Genomic DNA, 19,793 nt, shown 5'->3' with positions numbered 1-19,793 from the left:
CTCCTTAGAGATGCTCAATATAAAAATTCACTTTATAATTCCATGTGAATATGAATAGTTAATTTGGGAGAATTAATTGGCGTAAGTTGATTCTAATTTGTCTCCCAACAATAAATTTATGAGATATTTAAAAATACATTAAATTAAAATTTAAAAATTATGGGTGATTATATTTTATTTTTTTTGTTATAATAAAATTTTCTTCTTTTCATTCTATCCATAGATAGAAACTTTGCGGTGAAATTATGTTTTATTTTTTTTTTTTGAGAATGCGAAATTATGTTAAATATTATGTTATTTTTATTATTTTTTTATACGTACATAATCAAAGAGAAAACATAAAATAATTTAGCATATAATAAATTCAATATGCATGCAACTTTAAGCTAAATGACAAAATAACATTTTAATTTAATTTTACGATTATCTGATAATTATTTATTAATTTTAATTTATATTATAAAAATATTAAAAAAATTTTAATTTCATAATACCTAAAATTCTTTTAGTCAGATTTTATTGGGTATTTCAATAAAAAAAATATGTATATATAGATCAAACGTGATAAAAAAATATTCCTCTCATATATAAGGAATAATCTTTTTAATTGTGGTTGAAATAATAATGATAATTTTTTCATCACATATAATTTTTTTTTTATCTTTAAACATATCAAATCTTAATTATTTTTTATTATGTCTAATTTATCTAGGTATATTCAGATAAACTTTTGACGAAGTACTGATAAAATCTAGTTAGAATGATATCTAGTTAGATTTTCTAAAATCAAAAGTAGAAGCAGTTTATTGTTTCTTTAAAATAATGAAACAAGAAAATAAAAATGTTACTGAACGCAATGGCAATTGGCAACCTTTTGTTCAGTTCAGTACAATTGATCGCTGTTTCCTCTGTTCTTCTTCTGAGCTGAATCCGTTAATTAGGCTTGCCAATCTTGTTTAACAGTTTCCTTCTCTGGAGGATCTGGGTCCATGGGCTTAGGCCTTAAACACACAAATCTACAATTTCAAGGCCTTAATTTATCAGTCAATGAAGAAGGGAAACTGGTCAGGTCCGGTAGTCACTTGCTAACAAGGATGGTACATTGTCCAATTGTCCATCTTTAACAGACCCAGGATCAAGTTGGCGTTGGGCTTGCAGGTCCTGAAACCACTTGTTGGCAGTCTCTGGACAGTCCATATGCTTGGTCTGAACATGGAGGTGTTCGACGAATTGGTTTGCAAACTTGCGAGTTGAGGAGTTAATTAGTCTTGCTATCTACAAGTGACATGGAACATAGTGTTTCACAATCACAGTGTAGCACACTGAAAGAAATATGTGTAATATGTATTTTACAACTCATATCATTAGGTAAGAAGCAACAAAGTTTAGCATCATACATTATAGAATTCCATAATCAAGATTATCCTGAAAATACTGCAAAAATTGAATTACTTCACATCCTTCTCATATCTAACAATATATACAACAACTTTAACAAGGAAAGCCGCTTGTGCACTATGGACAAAGTCCTGTTCCATCTTCTAATGGTTCTTATTGCAAAGCCAGTTCAATTGTTCATTCGATCAATCTTTAATTGAAGGATGCTTTCAAAATGGGAGTTTAAAGCTCAAGTTTAACAAACAACAGTTATCAATAGTTTTCTTTGCTCTTACTGATTGAACTCACTAATTCTCTTCCATCATCTGTCATCTGATGATTCCAATTGCAAAGTGACATTTCTTGGTCCTCTAGTCAGTTTTAGCTGAAGGATGTTGGCAACATGATGAGAACTCGAGGCTCAAAGCTCGAGTGTTTATGTAAACTTATCTCTATTTCTGTTTAGGCTTACAGCTTGAACTCAAAATTTAGCAATCATAATCCTGTAAGGAGCTAATAAAGGGGCATGATATCGACCTCCAAAGCATTATTTTTTTGTCTTTCATTTGGGGCAAAGTCGATAGCTCCAAAGACATGCTGAAAGCACAACAAAAACAGTTCATTTGTGATAATTGAAATTAGAGAAACAATGATTGAAATTCAAATAATTATGGGAAATAAAATAGAAGTCTCATTTACCTTTCTACTCAATTTCTAAAATTATCTTGCATCTTGCAATCTCTGATAAATAGTAAGATTATCTGAATTGATCTACATACAAGAATCATATAGTATCCCATTAGTAATCCTAATCTCCTAGGATGGATGGAGTAATTTTAATTTCTTTTCTTGTATAGGTTTGTTCATTTGAGATTACTGATTTTCAAATTCAAAATATTAAGAAATTGTGAAAAAGGATTTTTTATTTCATGGAATAACTATGGTGCTTGTGGATACCTTGGAAAGGAGAAGGGTGAATATTGCTTGCATTCAGGAGACTAAATGGGTAGGAGAGAAAAGTAAGGAAGTGGGTAATTCAGGGTACAAATTGTGGTTTACCGGAAAGGAGAGAAACAAGAACGGAGTGGGTATAATCATAGACAGGACATTGAAAGACGCAGCAGTAGCTGTGAAAAGAGTAGGAGATAGAATTATACTAGTAAAGCTAGTACTAGACGGAGAAACAATAAATATAGTTAGTGCTTATGCCCCACAAATAGGACTAGACAGTGAGAGTAAACAAAGGTTTTGGGAAGATATGGATGATTTAATGCAAAGCATACCGAATGAAGAGAATGTTTTCATTGGTGGAGATTTGAATGGACATGTAGGAAGTGATAGGCAAGGTTATGAGAATGTTCATGGAGGTTTTGGTTTTGGCAGTCGAAATGAGGAGGGAAAAAGTATCATGGATTTTGCTATGGCATACGACCTAATACTAGCAAATACCTACTTTATAAAAAGAGAGTCACATTTAGTGACTTTCAAAAGTGGGCAACATAGAAGCCAAATCGACTTCCTCTTAACCAGGAAGACAATTAGAGCTCTATGCAAGGATTGCAAGGTAATTCCAGTAGAAGCTTTAACATGTCTACATAGGTTGGTGGTCTTGGATGTCAAGTTTAGGAATAATTCAAGTAAGGTCAAGAAATAGTGTAGCTCGAACAAAGTGGTGGGAGTTCAAAGGAGTAAAGCAAGTGAAGTTCAAAAATGAGCTTCTTGAGTCCAAGTATGGAAGCTAGATATGGAGGCCAATGATATGTGGATACAGATGGCATCAAAGATTAGAGAAGTAGCTAGAAAAGTACTTGGGGAGTCTAAAGGACATGGACCACCCTCAAAAGAGAGATGGTGGTGGAATGAGGAAGTACAAAAGGCAGTGAAGAGAAAAAGGGAATGGTATAAGAAATTACCTAAATGTGATAATAATGAGGCATATGAACAGTACAAGATAGCAAAGAAAGAGGCAAAAAAGGCAGTTAGCCAAGCAAGAGCACAGGCCTTTGAAAAGTTATATGAGAAACTTGGAACTAAAGAAGGGGAGAAAGATATTTATAGATTAGCAAGGAGTAGAGAAAGGAAATGTCAAGATCTCAATCAAGTTAGGTGCATTAAGGATAAAGAAGGAAAAGTGTTGGTGAAAGATGAGGACATTAAAGAAAGATGGAGAAATTATTTTAATACTCAACTCAACTCAACTCAACTAAGCCTTTATCCCAAAAATTTGGGGTCGGCTATATGGAGAAATTATTTTAATGATCTCTTTAATAATAGTCAAAATGGAAATAGCGTGAATAGAGATTATAGAACAATAGAAAAGAATGTAAATTATACTAGAAGGATTAGATCTTTAGAAGTAAAGGAAGCACTTAAGAGAATGAAAGTAGGTAAAGCCTGTGGACCCGATGAAATACCAATTGAAGTGTGGAAGTATTTGGGAGATATGGGAGTGGCATGGTTAACTAAATTATTTAATAAGATTCTAAACTCAAAGAAAATGCCTGATGAATGGAGGAAGAGTATTTTAGTACCTATTTTTAAAAATAAGGGAGACATACAGAGTTGCTCAAACTATAGGGGAATTAAACTCATGAGCCATACTATGAAGTTGTGGGAGAGAGTTGTGGAGCATCGACTACGTCATGATACTTCTATCTCTCTCAATCAATTTGGTTTCATGCCTGGTCGTTCAACTATGGAAGCGATCTTTCTCATTAGATGCTTGATGGAGAAATATAGAGATGGGAAGAAAGATCTACACATGGTTTTTATTGATTTGGAGAAGCCTTATGATAGTGTTCCAAGAGAGATCTTATGGAATGCGTTAGAACAAAAGAGGGTATCTATTAGGTATATACAAGTATTGAAAGATATGTATGAAGGAGCAACTACTATTGTGAGAACACAGGGAGGCGACACAAGAGATTTTCCCATCTCAAATGGATTACACCAAGGATCAGCCATAAGCACTTACCTTATACATTAGTTTTAGATGAACTGACGAAACATATACAAGAGAGTATTCCTTGGTGCATGATGTTTGCGGATGATATTGTTCTGATAGATGAGACACGAGAAGGAGTCAATAGGAAACTAGAACTTTGGAGAAGTACTCTAGAGTCAAAGGGTTTTAAGTTAAGTAGAACGAAGACAGAATACATGCATTGCAAGTTCAGTGAAGGCCAAACTGGTGATAGGGAAGGAGTTAGTTTGAATGGAGTGGCACTGTCCCAAAGTAATCACTTTAAATATCTAGGCTCAGTCCTTCAAGTAGATGGGGGATGTGAGGAGGATGTTAGTCATAGGATTAAAGCCGGATGGTTGAAGTGGAGACGTGCCACGGGAGTTTTATGTGATCGTAAGATTCCCAATAAATTAAAAGGAAAATTTTACCGTACAGCCATACGACCGGCTATGCTATATGGTAGTGAGTGTTGGGCACTGAAAGAGTCCTACGCATCTAAGATAAGAGTTGCAGAGATGAGAATGTTAAGGTGGATGAGTGGCCATACTAGACTAGATAAAGTCCATAATGAAAGTATTAGAGAAAAGGTAGGAGTGGTGCCAATTGAAGATAAGTTGAGAGAAGGGAGATTGAGGTGGTTTGGTCATGTGAAGCGTAGACATACGGAGGCTCCAGTTAGACAAGTAGAGCACATTAGGCTAGAGGATAGAAAGAAAAAAAGGGGTAGACCTAAATTGACTTGGAGGAGAGTAGTACAGCATGACTTAGAAGCATTACACATTTCTGAGGATTTAACCCAAAATCGTTCAGAGTGGAAAAAGCGAATCCATATAGCCGACCCCAAATTTTTGGGATAAAGGCTTAGTTGAGTTGAGTTGAGTTGAATAACTATGGTCTACAGCTATATGAATTACCTCATGAAGGACTATGTGGAGGGTCATCTTCCAACATTTCCTCTTCCTTAAGTTCCATAGCTGCCTTGTGAAGGAAATCACTGAAAAAAAGGAAGCGGAAATGGAGCCAGCAAATTTAATGCTGCAACAATGAACTGATTTTCCAAGTAAGATTGTTTAAATGAGAGCAAAAACAATTTGGCTAGTTATTAATAAGTATACCAGTCTAAAGTATCTTCAAGTGTGCACGAGCTACACATAGAATTTGCAATTGAGTGAAACCTTCCAAAATGAGATCTTTCCCTGTGGCATATATATCATATGAAGATTTAACACATATTTACAAGTCTCAAGATTTGCAAACAGGTCTACAACTTCTGCACGTGAGTTAGCATGATCTTCTGCCCTTTGCTATGCAAGACAATGTAGAGAATCTAGAAATTATATCCATTTTCAACACTGACCACAAATAAATGCAGCTCACCTTTTCTTTTCTATTCCTTTCCTGGTGCAGTAAACTTATTCTTTTCTGAGTCATCACCATTCTCATTATCTGTCTCATCATTGTAGGAAATATTGCCAAGTCTTGCTTAAGGTAGATGATACAAACTTAAAATGCTTCAAGAAAATACATTCATGCACATAGTTTTAAGTAAATAAAAGTTGATAAATGGGAGGCATGAATACTGCACATTATTTTGGTGGACTTTCTGCATTCCCTTTGCTAGCCAGTGCCAAAATGGATATAGAAAACTTAGAATTTTTTGAAGTACTGTTTTCGGAAAATACTCAAATTGGAAAAAGAGCAAATGAAGGACTAAATGAGCATATTGGGAGCCTTACTTCCTTTATTGGAATAACTGTGGCTCAGCATCTATCTACAATTGAATCATCTTCATATCTCAATGATAAGTTTCGTCTGACTAAATGGCATTTGATGTGCTTTAATTGACCAAACTGCTACACAATCAAGGCTCTCCTGAAGTGAATCCATCTTTCTCCTATACAAGAATTTCAATCATAATGCAATACCCATCAAATTAACATGGAACCATCAAAGTACAAAATACGTGAGAGCTAATAAACAGGCATAAGAAAGAGACAGAGACCAGTAAATAAGAATTTGAATTTCACTTCACATCAACTATTATCTTACTTGATAAATGCTTTTCAAAGTTCTTTTTTCTTTCATTCTTCTGCCTCATTTCCATTCTATTCATGGAATCTAGCCATCCAATGGATCAAGTAGAACTTCACTGTCACAAATCACAAGAAATTATATCTAACATGGTAACTGGTACTTTGAAGTCCTGCTCAAGGTAGATAAGTTAAAATGAATGAAGAAAAACTTGTCAGAGAAAGTAAATAATTGGAGTACAAGAAACTCACACCTTTTTCATCAATAACAAGCCCTGTCCTAAACCTGTTTGACAGACTATCTACATTCATTTTGCCTTTCTGCCGCTGCAACATGAGCCAATCAAAATAAAATGTCAGCATATATCAAAAAACTCCAACTTGCAAAGTACAAGATAGGAAACTGGCGCGAGAAAATAAATTGCCTGATTCACATTAGAGAAAGGATTAAATGAGCATCCTGGAGGGTCAACTTCCATTGTTAGAAACTTGAAGATTCAGATCTCAAATTATCAATGATCATTAGGTATGCATTATGTACAACGGTAAATTATCAGTGGAAGAGTTATCACTAATTATATTTGGTCTTACAGCTTGAACTCACTAATTCTCTTCCATCTTCTAATGATTCCCAAAAGTGATATTGCTTGGTCCTCTACTCAATTTTAGCTGAAGGATGTTGGCAATGTCAGGAGAACAGGAGGCTCAAAGCTCAAGTTGGTCATGTCTAATCTCTATTTCAGTTCAGTCTTATAGCTCAAACTCAAAATTTAGCATGCATAATCCCTTGAGGATTTAATAACAATCTTCAAAGCTTTTTTGTATTCCACTTGAGACAATGTTGACAGCATCAAAGACATTCGAAAAGCACAACAACCAACAGTTACTAATGCAACCTCTTTACTGTAAATGTGTTTTGTAATCAATGTCACAAATCAACCTCAATTAATTAATACTAATTAGAGTTTACCAATGATTGAAATTCAAATATCTATGGGAAATAAAATAGAATGTCTCATTACCTTTCTACTTAGCTCAACAATTTTTTTGTCTTTCCCATGCGGCTCAAATGAACGTAGAAAATTCCAGAGAAAATGTTGCAGAAGTGTATCTGAAATTATCTTGCATCCTACAATCTCTAAGAATTAGTAAGATTATCAGAACTGCACAAAATAGTAAGTTTTTAACAAACAGTAACATATCCGCATTAGTAATCCTAATCTTGCATATGAACTAGGAGCTTAAAATGTCCCTATCACATGGAATTGGAGTGACTGGAACTGAAGCCAGCAACGTAGATGATGTCATGAGGGATTTTATAACATGGAATTACAATGAAATTATGCAGAGAGCTATCTTCCAACATTTTCTCTTCCTAAAATTACAAAGCTACCTTGTGAAGAAATCACCTCGAGAGTGAGTGGAACTGGAGCTAGCAAATTTAATGCGGCAAAAATAAACATGAAGTGATCTTTCAAGTAAGACTGTTTAATTGATAGTAAGGACAATTGGATAGCTAGTAATAATGATACCAGTTAACAGTATCTTCTAGTGCATGAACTTGCAAATAATTAGGTGTTTCCCTGGAACATATATGTCATTAGAAACTTCACCACAAACTTACAAACCTCAGTATTTGTAAACATCTCTGCAAGTTCTGCACAAAGGTCAGTATGATCTTCTGCCCTCTGCTATCCAAGATAACATAGAGAATCTAGAAAACAAGCTTCTTTCAATACTGACCACAAATGAAGACATACTTGTCTTCTTTAGTTGCAAGTCTTTATCTGTTCCATCATAAACAAATAAATGAAGCTTGCGGTCTTTTCTTTCTTGGTGTAGTAAACCCATTCTTACTCAAAATCTCCTTTTGTATCTGCATCATTCCCGTTATCTGTCTCAAAAAATTATATAATATTGTAAAGTCTTTCTTAAGGTAGAAAATACAAACTTAAAATTATTAAAGAAAATACATTCATGCACATAGTTCTTAGCAAATCAAAGTAAATAAATGGTGGTATAAAGATCACATCTTCCTTTGATGGGCTTTATGTATTCCCTTTGCTAAAGCTTCAGCCAGTGAACCATGGACTAAAAGGAATATAAACCACTTCAATTTTGGGAAGTACTAGTTTTAGAAAAAAAAATGGATAGGAAAAAGAACCTGCTATTTCCTGGAAAATGTAAATTATCCAATGAGCAACAAATGAAAGATTAAATGAATATATAGGGGACCCTTTCTTCCTTGATCAATGATCATATATTTGAGGATTTGGATATCAAATTACCAGTGATCATATAATCATAAGGTCTATTAATCCTAAATTGAACGCCTTTGCATGTAATTGACTGCTAAGGATATAGGAACACTAGGTCATCTATATGAACATAACATTTGATAAAGTAAACATGCCAAGGAAAAATATCTGCATTTTCTCACATTGCAGCCATTCCCCATTGAATTTCAGAAAGAATTATCAGCCATGCCACCATCAATGGGAAAGGTTACATAAATGGAAGTTGGTAGAAATCACTATTGTACAATGAACCTATACTGTGCAGTTCGTGAAATTCTAAATCAATACAAAATTACATAAAGGGAATGTATTGTAAAATTATGGAAAAAGCACAGCGTATGAGTCAACAAGTCAAGTCACACCTACTTAGTACCAATGGAAATGAAAAACACATTAAGTGCAGGAGATGGTAACATGTGAACGGGTGGCAGAGCGATAGCCTATGTGCTGTCCATTTGATTGCTTTATAATCCAAAAGTGTCCATTTTCTTGGGAAATAACTGAAAAGAGAGAGATCCCAGAAACTCATTAAAGTATTGGTGGAGTGCCAAAATATAATCAATGAAAGCATGAGGAATAGAAAAATGAAAAACAAATAGTATTTCTCACCTAAACTCTCTCTTATAATCTTTCGATCAATGCAAACGACCCTTGTGTAGACTTCAAAAACCATAAGATGATCATTTATTACTAAACAACATCCTGTGAGAAAATTTAGCAGAACAAAAAGACCAGATTATTTTCGAAAATTAAGAAATGCACATGAAAGGAATTGAATAAGCTAAAACATGATTTCGAAGAAAAAATAGGTTCAGTGTCCACTATGGTGATATTGGGATCTCTTTTTTTGACCTTTTGCTAAATTTAAGATTAAGCTAAATTTGCAATACCAGACTGAAAAATACCAAACTGCTTCTCTTTTCTTTCAGTTAAAAAGAAAACAGAATGATTTGTTCCTATTTTTCAAGATAACACAGTCAACATTTAATCTTACTCAATTTCAATCCTAAGACTGAGAACTGAAATGATCAACATTTTTAATTAATAATATATGATTCTCTATATTACCGACAGGAACAATGGATGTCAACAGATGGAACGAGTTGAAATGGCTGAGAATTCACAAATACAACCGTCCTGAAAAAGAAAACAGAGAGAATGTATCAATGGGGAAAAAGTGTCCCAAAAAAATAGCGTAAAATTAGTTTGGAGGAAAAAGGAAAACAAATGATTGGTAAACTTACTTATTTCTACATTTGGGATATGAGAAATCTTGGACCACTCAGAGCCACTCCCCTGGGTACAATTTTCACTAAGGGGACAATAATTAATCTCGAGCTTCCTTAATTTGGAGAGGCGTTGCACGGCTGTAGCTGTAGGTAGATACTTCAAATTCTTACAAAACCGTAATTTCAGGGTTTGAAGAGACGAAAGGTTGCCCAACCACTCCGGCAAAGCTTCCACTGCATTGAAATACGATAAAGACAATGAGATTAGGGCAGTGAGGCTTTGAAGTTGATCTGGCAGATACTTTATTCTACCTCCATCAACCAAAAAATTACTGTCGCCATATATAGTTAAGGATTGAAGGGATGGGAGGTCTTGGATTGCAATCAGATAAGGGAAAGAATCCAACTCCTCCGAGAAATTACCAATTCTTATTTCCCTTAATCGGGTGAGGCCGCCTAGTATTGTCTCTGGAAAGTAACTCAACCTTTTACAGTGTGTTATTTCTAAAAGACGAAGAGAATGCAAATCTCCCAAATATTCGGGAACAGATATTAGGCGGTTGCAATCACTTATTACCAATGATTCCAGAGAAGTGAAGGATTTCAGTCCACCTGGAAGACATATTAATTTATGACACACTCTAATTGCAATGCTTTTAAGAGAGGGGAAGGAGTGTACTTGCAGTTCTTCAAATAAGTAACTCAATTCGTTACAATTTTCGATTTCCAATGTCACAAGCGATGAACTATCACTTAATGGAATTTTTGCCACCAGAGGACAATTCTTTATGCACAATTCTTCAAGGCAAGAAAATACAGATGTTTCGCCTCCTTCATCTACTGGTGGTGCCTTCCATTCAACTAAATTCCACATATAATTAAAAGATAATTTCTTTAATGCCGTAAACATTTTCCCTCCATTGCTTGTGCTTCCACTGTCAATGCCATAGAATTCGTTCCCTATACACCTTATCTTGTGCATTTCATAAAACCGAACTTCTTTAAGACGAGGAAGATGTCCAAGCCTTGGGAGTTCTACACATCTATCACAGTTTATCAATTGAAGTTCCACCAAATTATTGAATTCTGTGAAAGAATCACCTTCACTCAGAATTTTCATCCTATAAAGCCACAGCGGGAACTTTGTACCCATATAATTCCTTACCTTTATTCTCTCTATGTTTGAGTGAGGCTCAAGGCCTTCCAACACTTCCTCATCATTGATGTTGCTTTCTCTTTCAAAACTCCATTGAAATTCAAGGGCTTTCAATTTCATTTTCCCCTGTAGATTTGATTTCTTAGCCTCTTCCTTGTTTCTTACCTCCTCGAGTTGATTTATTTCCAACTCCTCGCTTAATTGGTTTAAGTATTCTAGTTCTTCAATGCCGCCTCCCCTATCTGCACCCACAGCAAACAAGGATAATCTTTCAAGACTGGCTAACTTCCCCACATTAGATGGCATATGCTTATCATAAGAAAATTCAATGTGCCTCAAGCTGATCAGATTGCATATTTTATTTCTAGGAAGCTCTTCGAGTGACTTGCACCTAAGGAATCTCAATGTTTGCAAATTGTATAGCTTGGTGATGGATTCAGGCAACACTTTGATTTTACTTTCTGAGATGTCAAGATATCTCAAATGTTTCAACTTGCCGATAGAAGATGGCACCTTTTCAATATTAGCACCTTTCAATTTTAGAGTGTGCAAGCTTTTCGACTTCCAAGAATCATCAAAGACAATACCATTCGTGTATAAACTACGCAGCTTCTTAGAACCACCTTTTGGAAATGCCACTGAAGTTGTTGCATTTTGACAATCCACATATAAACGACGAGCGGAAGATAAATCATCACTAGTTGAAAAAATTTTCAAAGTCAATGTTTCATACTTTGAAAGAGATAATGCAAGATCATGCACAAGATCATGCATTTTGCACCGTTTAATATCCCCGTATTCATCCCTTACCACATCTAGGAAAAAAGAATTTTGAAGTAAGGCATTGAAATACTTGTTGCCTTCATCTTCACTACAAGGCACAACAAAACCTTCAGCCATCCAAAGCCAAATTAATTCTTCCTTTTCAAACTCAAAATCTTTCGGAAACATCGAACAGTATGCAAAACATCGCTTCAAATTTGAAGGCAAGTGATCACAACTCAGTTTTAATATAGACTCAATATTTTCCTTCTTATGTGATGCATTCAAAACATTATTATTTTGAATTGACAACCATGCTTTCTTATCCCTTCTAAAACCCATCGTCCCGCCTAAAACTTGAGCAGCTAATGGCACTCCTCTACATTTTTTTGCAATCTCCTTTCCAATGCCCTCTAAGTTTGAGGGTATTGATGTTGCTCCACTCTCAAATGCCCCTTCCTTCATAATGGACCAACATTCATCATCAGACAACAAATGCAGTGTATGCCTATGATTAGTAGAAGTCTCCACTGTTGATGCCACTTCCTCGCTACGAGTCGTGACAACAATAGCATTTCCATTGTTTTGGCTAATTCTTACCAAACGAGTCTTTAAGTCATCCCACCTATTTGATACCTCATTCCTCTCATTCCACACATCATCAAGAACAAGAAGGAATTTTTTCCCCTCCAATGCCTTTCGGAGCTCTTCAAGCATTGCATCTCTGTTGGTCATTCCACCCGCATTTACATTGACGGTTTGCAACATTTCCCCCAAAATTCTTTGTTCATTAAAGTTATCAGAAACGCAGACCCATATTTTGACATCAAAAAGCTTTCTTTCTATAACTTGTTCACACAGTAATTTAGCCAATGCTGTCTTTCCGATACCGCCCATGCCCACTATGGGAACAATGGTAAGAACTCGGTCACAGGAACTCAGCAAGTTTACAATTTTAACGAAATCAGCTTCCCTCCCCACAACTGGATTGTCAAGGATCGAGTCTGTCATTCGATCCAAGTTGATTTGAGGCATTGTTCCATCTCTAGATAGGACTTGAAGCCCAAAACCCATAGCTTCATTCTTAATCTTATTCAACGATTCATTTATTTTCCTAACTTTGTGAAGCATTTTGATATGCAATGCAGCCTTTCTTGCGTAACGAGTGCCTTTAGAGAAAGAAACAAGGCTGCTTACCTCCCTTCCAAGTTGGTCTTGCATCTGAACCTTCCGTCGAAGATCCTCGTACGATACCTCATCAAACACTTCTTCAGCATCATCAGCTACATCTTTGAGCTCCTTCAGCCAACGCTTCACAGGTTCTCTCTTGGTTTGTTGTTCCTCTGCATCTTGCAGCACATCACGGATCATGGTGAGGGATTCCTGTAGACCTTTCAAGTCGTCCTTGAGATTCCAAGCACCGATGACTTCATCTGTGATGAGCGAAGCCACCCTAGACAGAGTTGCATCCACCAAAAAACTGAGGATCATTTTTTCAGCCATTTTCTCTTCTTGCAAAGATGAAAGATAAGAGTTGAAGCAAACAAGCAGGAACCATAAGATGATTGCGGGAATATTTAAGAGTGAAATCAAGTCTTGAGTAAATTAAATTATATAAAAAATTCATCATTTGCATTATTGATGGTTTTAATATTAGCAAATGCGTTGGAGACAGCTGACTTGAAAGCGATGATGTTCTTAATACATCAACTTGTTACTTTTCTATTCCTAAGCGATAAATCCATTTCTGCACGCGCTACCCATTGCTTAATAGTTTTCTTTTCTTTTTTGTTGAGTTCAATACAAGAGTTTATCGTCTGTTGATCACTGTTTCCTCTGTATTTCTTACTAAATGAAATGATTTGCCTCCCTAATTTAGTATGTAAACATGGAGGTGTTTCCCGAATTCAGTATGTAAATTTGCAAGTTTAGGAGTTAATCAGTCTTCCTATCTACAACTGACATAAACAGAATCATAATCAATTTTCAATTACAACAAAGAAAAAAAATGGAGGAGAATCAATTTGATGATACCGTATAAGCGACTCTAACTCAACATTTCCCATGACAAGATACTCAAACATATAGCAAACAGAGAAGAATGGATTCACATTGAAAAGTAGTTATTCAATTCAATCATCTAGCAGTGAAGTTTTAAATATATGCATTCCAAGGTTTAGATGTAAGAAGTAGAAATTTTATAAACATACAGATGAATAATTAAGAATCAATATTTTCCTGAAATGGTGCAAAAACTAAGGATATGCCAATAAAAGTGAAAGATTGAAATGGATTATTAGAAACTCTGACAAGGCCTGTAAAAAACTGCAAAATGGGATGCTACTTGTGCGCTATCAATAAGTCTTGTTCCATCTTCCGATTTGCAAAGCAGGCTCAGTTGGCCCTTTTGTCAATCTTCAATTCAAAGCTCAAATTGTTCAAGCAAAATTATCAAAAATGTAATTGTAAGAATAGTCCTTTTGTACTTGTTTGATAAGATTGCTGGCCATAAACACGCACAAAAGCTTATATCTTAATTTTATATTATATTTTCTATTTTTATAAATTTAATTTTTATTAAATCTTAATTTCAATTTAAAATTTTGCGTAAACGTAAAAATAAATTTATTTTTTATTAAAATTAATTTTAAAAATAAATTTTATTTATTCAAATTTTCTGTTTCTCGCTAGGCGCGCGCATAAAGTGTCTTCATGTTTAGTAGATCCGCCGGACCCACTTCTTCTACCTCCGTCCATCAATTTCACCGCCGCCAGAAAGGCAGGATCGTCTTCCCCTGGGCGTGGCAAAGACAAGATCCTGATTCACGAACTCGATGTTTTCGGTGACATCGAAGCCGGTCTCAACCTTTCCATGGGTGGACGACTCGTTAAGCGACACAGTCGACAAAATGCTGGAGTCGTGGATGTTTGAGGAATAATCGTAATACTGCAAAAGGGGAAGGCCCGGCGAGTCAACCCGGTTTGAGGAAAACAATCGGAGTGCCAGACTTTGACGCCTTTCATATTTTGTATCCATTTGTGATTGAAATACAAATAATTGGTTCCTATATTACCTAATTAAAAAGATAATTAAACCCAAATTGTTGATCTCTCTAAGCTCAATTTTGTTTTAAATCCATAAATAAATTCAGACTAATGCAAAATTCAACTATAATTTTAAGCATTGAGATTCCTTGGAAAAATTTCTGATAATCTTTTCCCAATTTGCATTTTGTTTAGGGAATGAATTTGTTCTGTTTTGTCATTGCCAAGTTCCGTTACATTCAAAGCATTCAGGATCTGCACAAGTTCTCCCAAGAGCAAAAATGGGCGTCAGTTTTTCCAAACCAGAATCACATGAAACAAAAATTCAAATTGAACTACAAGGAACTTCAAATACAAGTTCAAACTTCAAGCTAAGCGTTCACAACAGATGGGCTATGGACAAGTAAACAGAAGGTCAAAAACTGGAATTTGGATAAAATTTGCAGGAGCATTAAACATGACAAAACAGATAAGAGGCTTCTGCATCCATCTGCAATTGAATGGAATCATCTTCATGTCCCAACAATTAGTTTCATCCGACTAAATGGCATTTGATTTGTTTTACCCCACCAAACTGCTACACAGGGTCCCCATAAGTGAAATAACTCTCTCTCCTGTACATCAATTGCAATCATAATCTATCCATCAAATTAACCTGAACCATCAAAAAGCACAAAGCATCAAAATGTGTCAAATTTTTAGATAGATGCTACTACCTAGCCTATCAGTAGGAAAATCAATCATTTCTTTACATCATTGCCTTGAAAATATGTGAGAGATGATAAAAAGGCATAAGAAAGAGGCCAGTACATGAGAATTTAAATTTCACTTCACATCCAGCTATTATCTTACTTGACAATTCATTTCCTTTCTTCATGGAATCTAGCTATCCATTGGGTCAAGTAGAACTTCACCATCACAAGAAAGCATATCTAACATGGTAGCTGGTATTGAGAAGTCCTGCTCAAGGTACATAATTTAAACTTAAAATGAATAAAGAAAAAATTGTCAAAGAAAGTAACTATAGTACAGGAAACTCACATCTTCATCAATAACAAGCCAAGTCCTAACCCTGTTTGACTGACTATCTGCATTCACTCTGCCTTTCCTCTGCTGCAACCTAAACCAATCAAAATAAAAAGTCAGCATATATCAAAAAAACTCAAATTTTCAAAGTACAAGATAGAAAACTGGTCTAAGAAAATAAATTGCCTTATTTGTATCAGAGAAAGCATTAAATGAGCATCCTGGAGGGTCGACTTCCATCGCTGGAATACTTGAAGATTTGGATATCAAATTATCAAGGGTCATGTCATCACAAGGTCCATTAGAAACTAATTAGGTATGTATTATGCAAAATGTAAGTTATCAATGGAAGAGTTATGTAAGCAAGAGTTATCACTAATATGTTTTCTCTTACAACTTCAACTCACTAATTCTCTTCCATCTTCTATTGACTCCAAAAAGTGAGACTGCTTGGTCCTCTAGTCAGTTTTAGCCAAAGGAAGTTGACAATTTCAGGAGAATTGGAGGCTCAAAGCTCAAGCTCTTGATGGGGACTTATCTCTATTTCAGTTCAGTCTTATTGCTAGAACTTGAAATTCAGCAGGTGTAGTCCCTTGAGGAGCTAATAACAATCTCCAAAGATTTTTCTGTCTTCCACCTGGGACAATGTTGGCAGCACCAAAGACATTCTGAAAAAACAAGAAGAAAACAGTTCCTTGGGTAACCTCTTCATTGTCAATGAAGTTGAATGTCTATGAGAAATAAAATAGAATGTCTCATACCTTTCTACTCAGTTGAACAATTTTTTGGCTTTACCAATCGGCTCAAATGAAAGCAGAAAATTTCAGAGAAAACATTGCAGTTGTATCTGAAATTATCTTGCATCCTGCAATCTCTAACAAATGATAAGATTATCAGAATTGGTCAAATAGTAACTTTGTAACAAATAGTAACATATTCCCATTAATAATCCTAAATCTTGCATACAACCATAGGCCTAAAATGTCCCTGTTAGACAGAACTGAAGGAATTGAATTTTGAACTGAAATAGGAGACATTTTGAAAATTAAGAAAAAATGATATTACACATGAAAGAAATGGTGGAGCACCAAAATATAATCAATGAAACCATGAGGAATAGAAAAATGAAAAACAAATAGTATTTCTCACCTAAAATCTCTAATATATTCTTTAGATCAATGCAAACGACCCTTGTGTGGACTTCAAACACCATAAGATGATCATTTATTACTAAACAACATCCTGTGAGAAAATTTAGCAGAACAAAAAGACTTGATTATTTTCAAAAATTAAAAAAAAAAAATGATATTACATATGAAAGGAACTGAATTAGCTAAAACATGATTTCTAAGAAAAAATAGGTTCAGTGTCTGCAACCTGTAAGGGAAAAAGGTAATCTGATATAATTAGGAAAAGAATCAGAAAATAGAATGGATGATTGAGAGAAATATATATTTGTTTCTATCTGGACTAAGAACTTTGAACTGAAATAAGGGACATTTTGCATATTCCAACCGAAAATAATTAATTACAAATGTATCTACTCATTTGCTATGGTGATATTGGGATCTCTTTTCTTTACCTTTTGCTAAATTCTAAATTTGCAATACCAGACTGAAAAATACCAAACTGCTTCTCTTTTCTTTCAGTTAAAAACAAAACAGAATGATTTGTTCCTATTTTTCAAGAAAACACAGTCAACATGTAATCTTACTCAATTTCAATCCTAAGAGTAAGAAATGAACATTTTTAATTACTAATATATAATTCTCTACATTACCGACAGGAACAATGGATGTCAACAGATGGAAGGAGTTGAAATACCTGAGAATTCACAAATGAAGCCAGTCCACGGTGCGCGCCCAAAGAGGAGAAAAAAAATGGTAATTACCTGCGTCCTGAAAAAGAAAACAGAAAGAATGTATCAATGGGGAAAAAGTGACGAGAAATTTAGAATTATTATTGTTTGTAGTAAAATTCATCAACCCTGACTACTGAAAATACAAGAAATTTTATATACTTGTCCCCAAAAAATAGCTTAAATTAGTTTGGGGGAGAAAGGAAAACAGATGATTGGTAAACTTACTTATATCTACGTCTGGGATATGAGAAATCTTGGACCACTCAGAGCCACTCCCCTTGGTACAATTTTCTCTAAGAGGACAATATGTAATCTCGAGCTTCCTTAATTTGGAGAGGCGTTGCATGGCTGTAGCTGTAGGTAGACACTTCAATTTCATACAAGACTGTAATTTCAGGGTTTGAAGAGACGAAAGGTTGCCCAACCGAGTATAGACAATGAGTATAGGGCAGTGAGGCGTTGAAGTTGATCTGCAGATACTTTATTCTACTTCTCCAACCTCCACATATAGTTAAGGATTCAATGGATGAGAGGTCTTGGATTGAAGTCAGATAAGGGAAAGAATCCAACTCCTCCGACAGACCACCAATTCTTAATTCCCTTAATCGGGTGAGGCCTCCTAATATTGTCTCTGGAAAGTAACTTAAACTTCCACAGTATGTTACTTCTAAAAGACGAAGAGAATGCAATTCTCCTAAATATTCGGGAACAGATGTTAGGCCGTGGCAATACCTTATTACCAGTGATTCCAGAGAAGTGAAGGATTTCAGTCCACTTGGAAGACAAATTAATTTATGACACTCTCTAATTGTAATGCTTTTAAGAGAGGAGAAGGAGTGTACTTGTTGTTCTTCAAATAAGTAATTCAATTGGTTACAATAATCGATTTCCAATGTCACAAGCGATGAACTATCACTTAATGGAATTTTTGCCAACCGAGGAGAATTCTTTATGGACAATTCTTCAAGGCAAGAAAATACAGATGTTTCGCCTCCTTCATCTACTGGTGGTGCCTTCCATTCAACTAAACTCCTCATATCATAAAAATATAATTTCTTTAATGCTGGAAACAGTCTCCCTCCATTGCTTGTGCTTCCACTGTCAATGCCATAGAATTCGTTCCCTATACATCTTATCTTGCCCATTCTTATTATTTCGAGCGTTTTAAGACGAGGAAGATGTCAAGCCTTGGGAGTTCTTCACACCACTCACACTTCTCCAATACAAGTTCCACCAAATTATCAAATACAGTTAAAGAATCATCTTCACTCAGAATTTTCATCCTATATAGCCACAGCGGGAACTTTTTGCCCGAATAATTCTCTACCTTTATTCTCTTTATGTTTGAGTGAGGCTCAAGACCTTCCAACACTTCCTTATCATTGTTGTCGCTTGCTCTCGCTTGCTCTTCCAGAAAATCTCCATCCAAAATGAAGGGCTTTCAATTTCGTTTTCCCCTGTGGATTTGATTTCTTAGCTTCTTCTTTGTTTCTCACCCCCTCAAGATAAATTATCTCCAACTCCCCGCTTAGTTGGTGTAATCATTCTAGTTCTTTAATGCTACCTCCCCTATCTGCACCCACAGCAAACAAGGATAATCTTTCAAGACTGGCTAACCGTCCCACCTTAGATGGCATATGCTGATCGTTAGATATATTCAATATTTCTCAAGCTGATCAGATTGCATATTTTATTTCTAGGAAGCTCTTCAAGTGACTCTCACCTAAGGAATCTCAATGTTTGCAAATTGTAGAGCTTGGTGATGGATTCAGGCAACACTTTGATTGTAGTGTCTGAGATTTCAATGTTAGATATATTCAAATGCCGTATTATGTGGATCTTATACTTAGTCTTATACTTGTAGTTAATCTCTCTTGTTGTATACTATAAATATGTTAATTATTCATTAATAAAAAGTAAGGCAATTATTCCTCCCAATCTCAAATTCTCACATGGTATCAGAGCATTAGACTCCTTAAGAAAATATGTCTTCCTCTCCCTTCGAAACCTCTATCACTCCATCATCTTCAGCCGCTCCTCTTACT

The 19,793-nt window shown here is 35.2% G+C and overlaps 1 protein-coding gene and 1 long non-coding RNA gene across 3 annotated transcripts; both read right to left on the bottom strand.

Annotated features, from left to right (window-relative positions):
* Positions 1-1,332: 1,332 nt before the first annotated feature.
* LOC110652097 (putative disease resistance protein RGA3) lies at positions 1,333-13,319 on the bottom strand. The gene is made up of 12 exons (XM_058134757.1): positions 9,914-13,319; positions 9,738-9,806; positions 9,279-9,371; positions 7,395-9,169; positions 6,627-6,699; positions 6,392-6,545; positions 6,079-6,236; positions 5,720-5,788; positions 5,458-5,538; positions 5,257-5,336; positions 2,077-2,148; positions 1,333-1,974 (listed from the first exon to the last, which is right to left on the bottom strand). Exons 1-2 carry the CDS (start codon positions 13,317-13,319, stop codon positions 9,790-9,792), a joined length of 3,423 nt encoding a protein of 1,140 aa, XP_057990740.1. The 3' UTR covers positions 1,333-1,974; positions 2,077-2,148; positions 5,257-5,336; positions 5,458-5,538; positions 5,720-5,788; positions 6,079-6,236; positions 6,392-6,545; positions 6,627-6,699; positions 7,395-9,169; positions 9,279-9,371; positions 9,738-9,789.
* A 2,401-nt stretch (positions 13,320-15,720) lies between these two features.
* Positions 15,721-19,515, bottom strand: LOC110652756 (uncharacterized). 2 transcript variants are annotated; one of them, XR_009143154.1, is made up of 7 exons: positions 17,974-19,515; positions 17,712-17,785; positions 17,037-17,129; positions 16,649-16,761; positions 16,282-16,555; positions 15,903-15,981; positions 15,721-15,821 (listed from the first exon to the last, which is right to left on the bottom strand). It is a non-coding gene; the product is annotated as an uncharacterized LOC110652756 (long non-coding RNA). The 2 variants fall into 2 exon arrangements; XR_009143153.1 differs by having other exon boundaries at positions 16,295-16,555.
* Positions 19,516-19,793: the final 278 nt, after the last annotated feature.

This window comes from Hevea brasiliensis, chromosome 14, assembly GCF_030052815.1.
Source record: "Hevea brasiliensis isolate MT/VB/25A 57/8 chromosome 14, ASM3005281v1, whole genome shotgun sequence".
Lineage (NCBI taxonomy): Eukaryota > Viridiplantae > Streptophyta > Magnoliopsida > Malpighiales > Euphorbiaceae > Hevea > Hevea brasiliensis.
This window is presented reverse-complemented; position numbering and strand designations above follow the sequence as displayed.